The sequence below is a fragment of the Seriola lalandi genome, unplaced genomic scaffold (genome assembly GCF_002814215.2).
Source record: "Seriola lalandi dorsalis isolate HSWRI2012SDOR001 ecotype SW California unplaced genomic scaffold, Sedor1 jcf7180002053678, whole genome shotgun sequence".
NCBI classification, from domain to species: domain Eukaryota; kingdom Metazoa; phylum Chordata; class Actinopteri; order Carangiformes; family Carangidae; genus Seriola; species Seriola lalandi.
The window spans coordinates 26,798-27,754 of NW_019524231.1; the positions used below are offsets into that span (position 1 = coordinate 26,798).

The window sequence follows — 957 nt, forward strand, 5'->3', positions numbered from 1 at the left end:
GGGGTTAATGACTTAGAGTTCTTCTTCATGAGTGTCTGTGATGTGTTGGTGGAGGTCTACTCACCTGAGAGCGTTGAGTAATCCCTCCACGCTGCTGGGCGGCTGCTCCTTCAGCACCCTGATGCAGCCTTTCATCTGCCGAGAACCAAACACAGACACAGACGTCATTCAACTCACCAGACTCGATCCAGAATCCAGACCACAATCAGGACTGACAGAGACCTGATTCCTTCTGATGAGGTGCTGCCACAGTAATCTGATTACTTCTGTGGGTATGATAAGTAGACTGACATTTTATTTCTGCACGCCGACGACAGTTTGTTTTCTGGTTGTCCGTCTGTCTCATTCTCTTTTATATATTTTGGGGTCTTGCCTTCATGTTTGAGAGTGTGAGACAGACAGGGAGAGAGACAGAGGGGAAGACAGGCAGCAAAGGGCTGTGGGTCGGACTCAGACCCATGTGAAACGAGCTCTACCAGGCGAGCCGCCGCGGCGCCCCGACGTTCACACTTCTGTCTTTGTAAATAACCAGTGTGTGTGAGTGTGTGTGAATGTGCCTCGTTAACATACGTCAATATTGGAGGTCTTAACGAAGGCTCCGGCCGGGTGAACGTGGTCGTACAGGATGATGACGCCGACCATCACACGGAGGCAGAACAACACCGTCTCCTCACTGGTGAAACGACTGCGATACTCCCTACACACACACACACACACACACACACACACACACACACACACACACACAGTCAGGATGTGCAGGCTGTGATGAAGATGATGATGATGATGCGTTCAGGAACTTGTCAGGACTCACGGTGTTTCCAGCATCACTTTACACACACTGGCCATCGTGCTCAGACAGTCTGTGGTGTTTTCAATGGGAACATCTGGATTCTGCAGCAGGACGGAAAAGTTTCAATCAAAAACAACAAGTGAGAGTCTAATGCACGTTAATGA

At 49.7% G+C, this 957-nt stretch overlaps 1 protein-coding gene across 1 annotated transcript in view; it reads right to left on the reverse strand.

Annotated features, from left to right (window-relative positions):
- Nucleotides 1-6: 6 nt before the first annotated feature.
- The window catches only part of LOC111651478 (CYFIP-related Rac1 interactor B-like), a 2,233-nt gene continuing 1,282 nt past the window's right edge, over nt 7-957 (reverse strand). The window contains exons 3-5 of the mRNA XM_023401415.2: nt 815-894; nt 571-697; nt 7-135 (exon numbers count right to left, since the gene is read on the reverse strand). Of these exons, the coding sequence (XP_023257183.2) occupies nt 61-135; nt 571-697; nt 815-894 (282 nt within the window). The 3' untranslated portion in view covers nt 7-60. The remainder of the gene's footprint in view (nt 136-570; nt 698-814; nt 895-957) is intronic.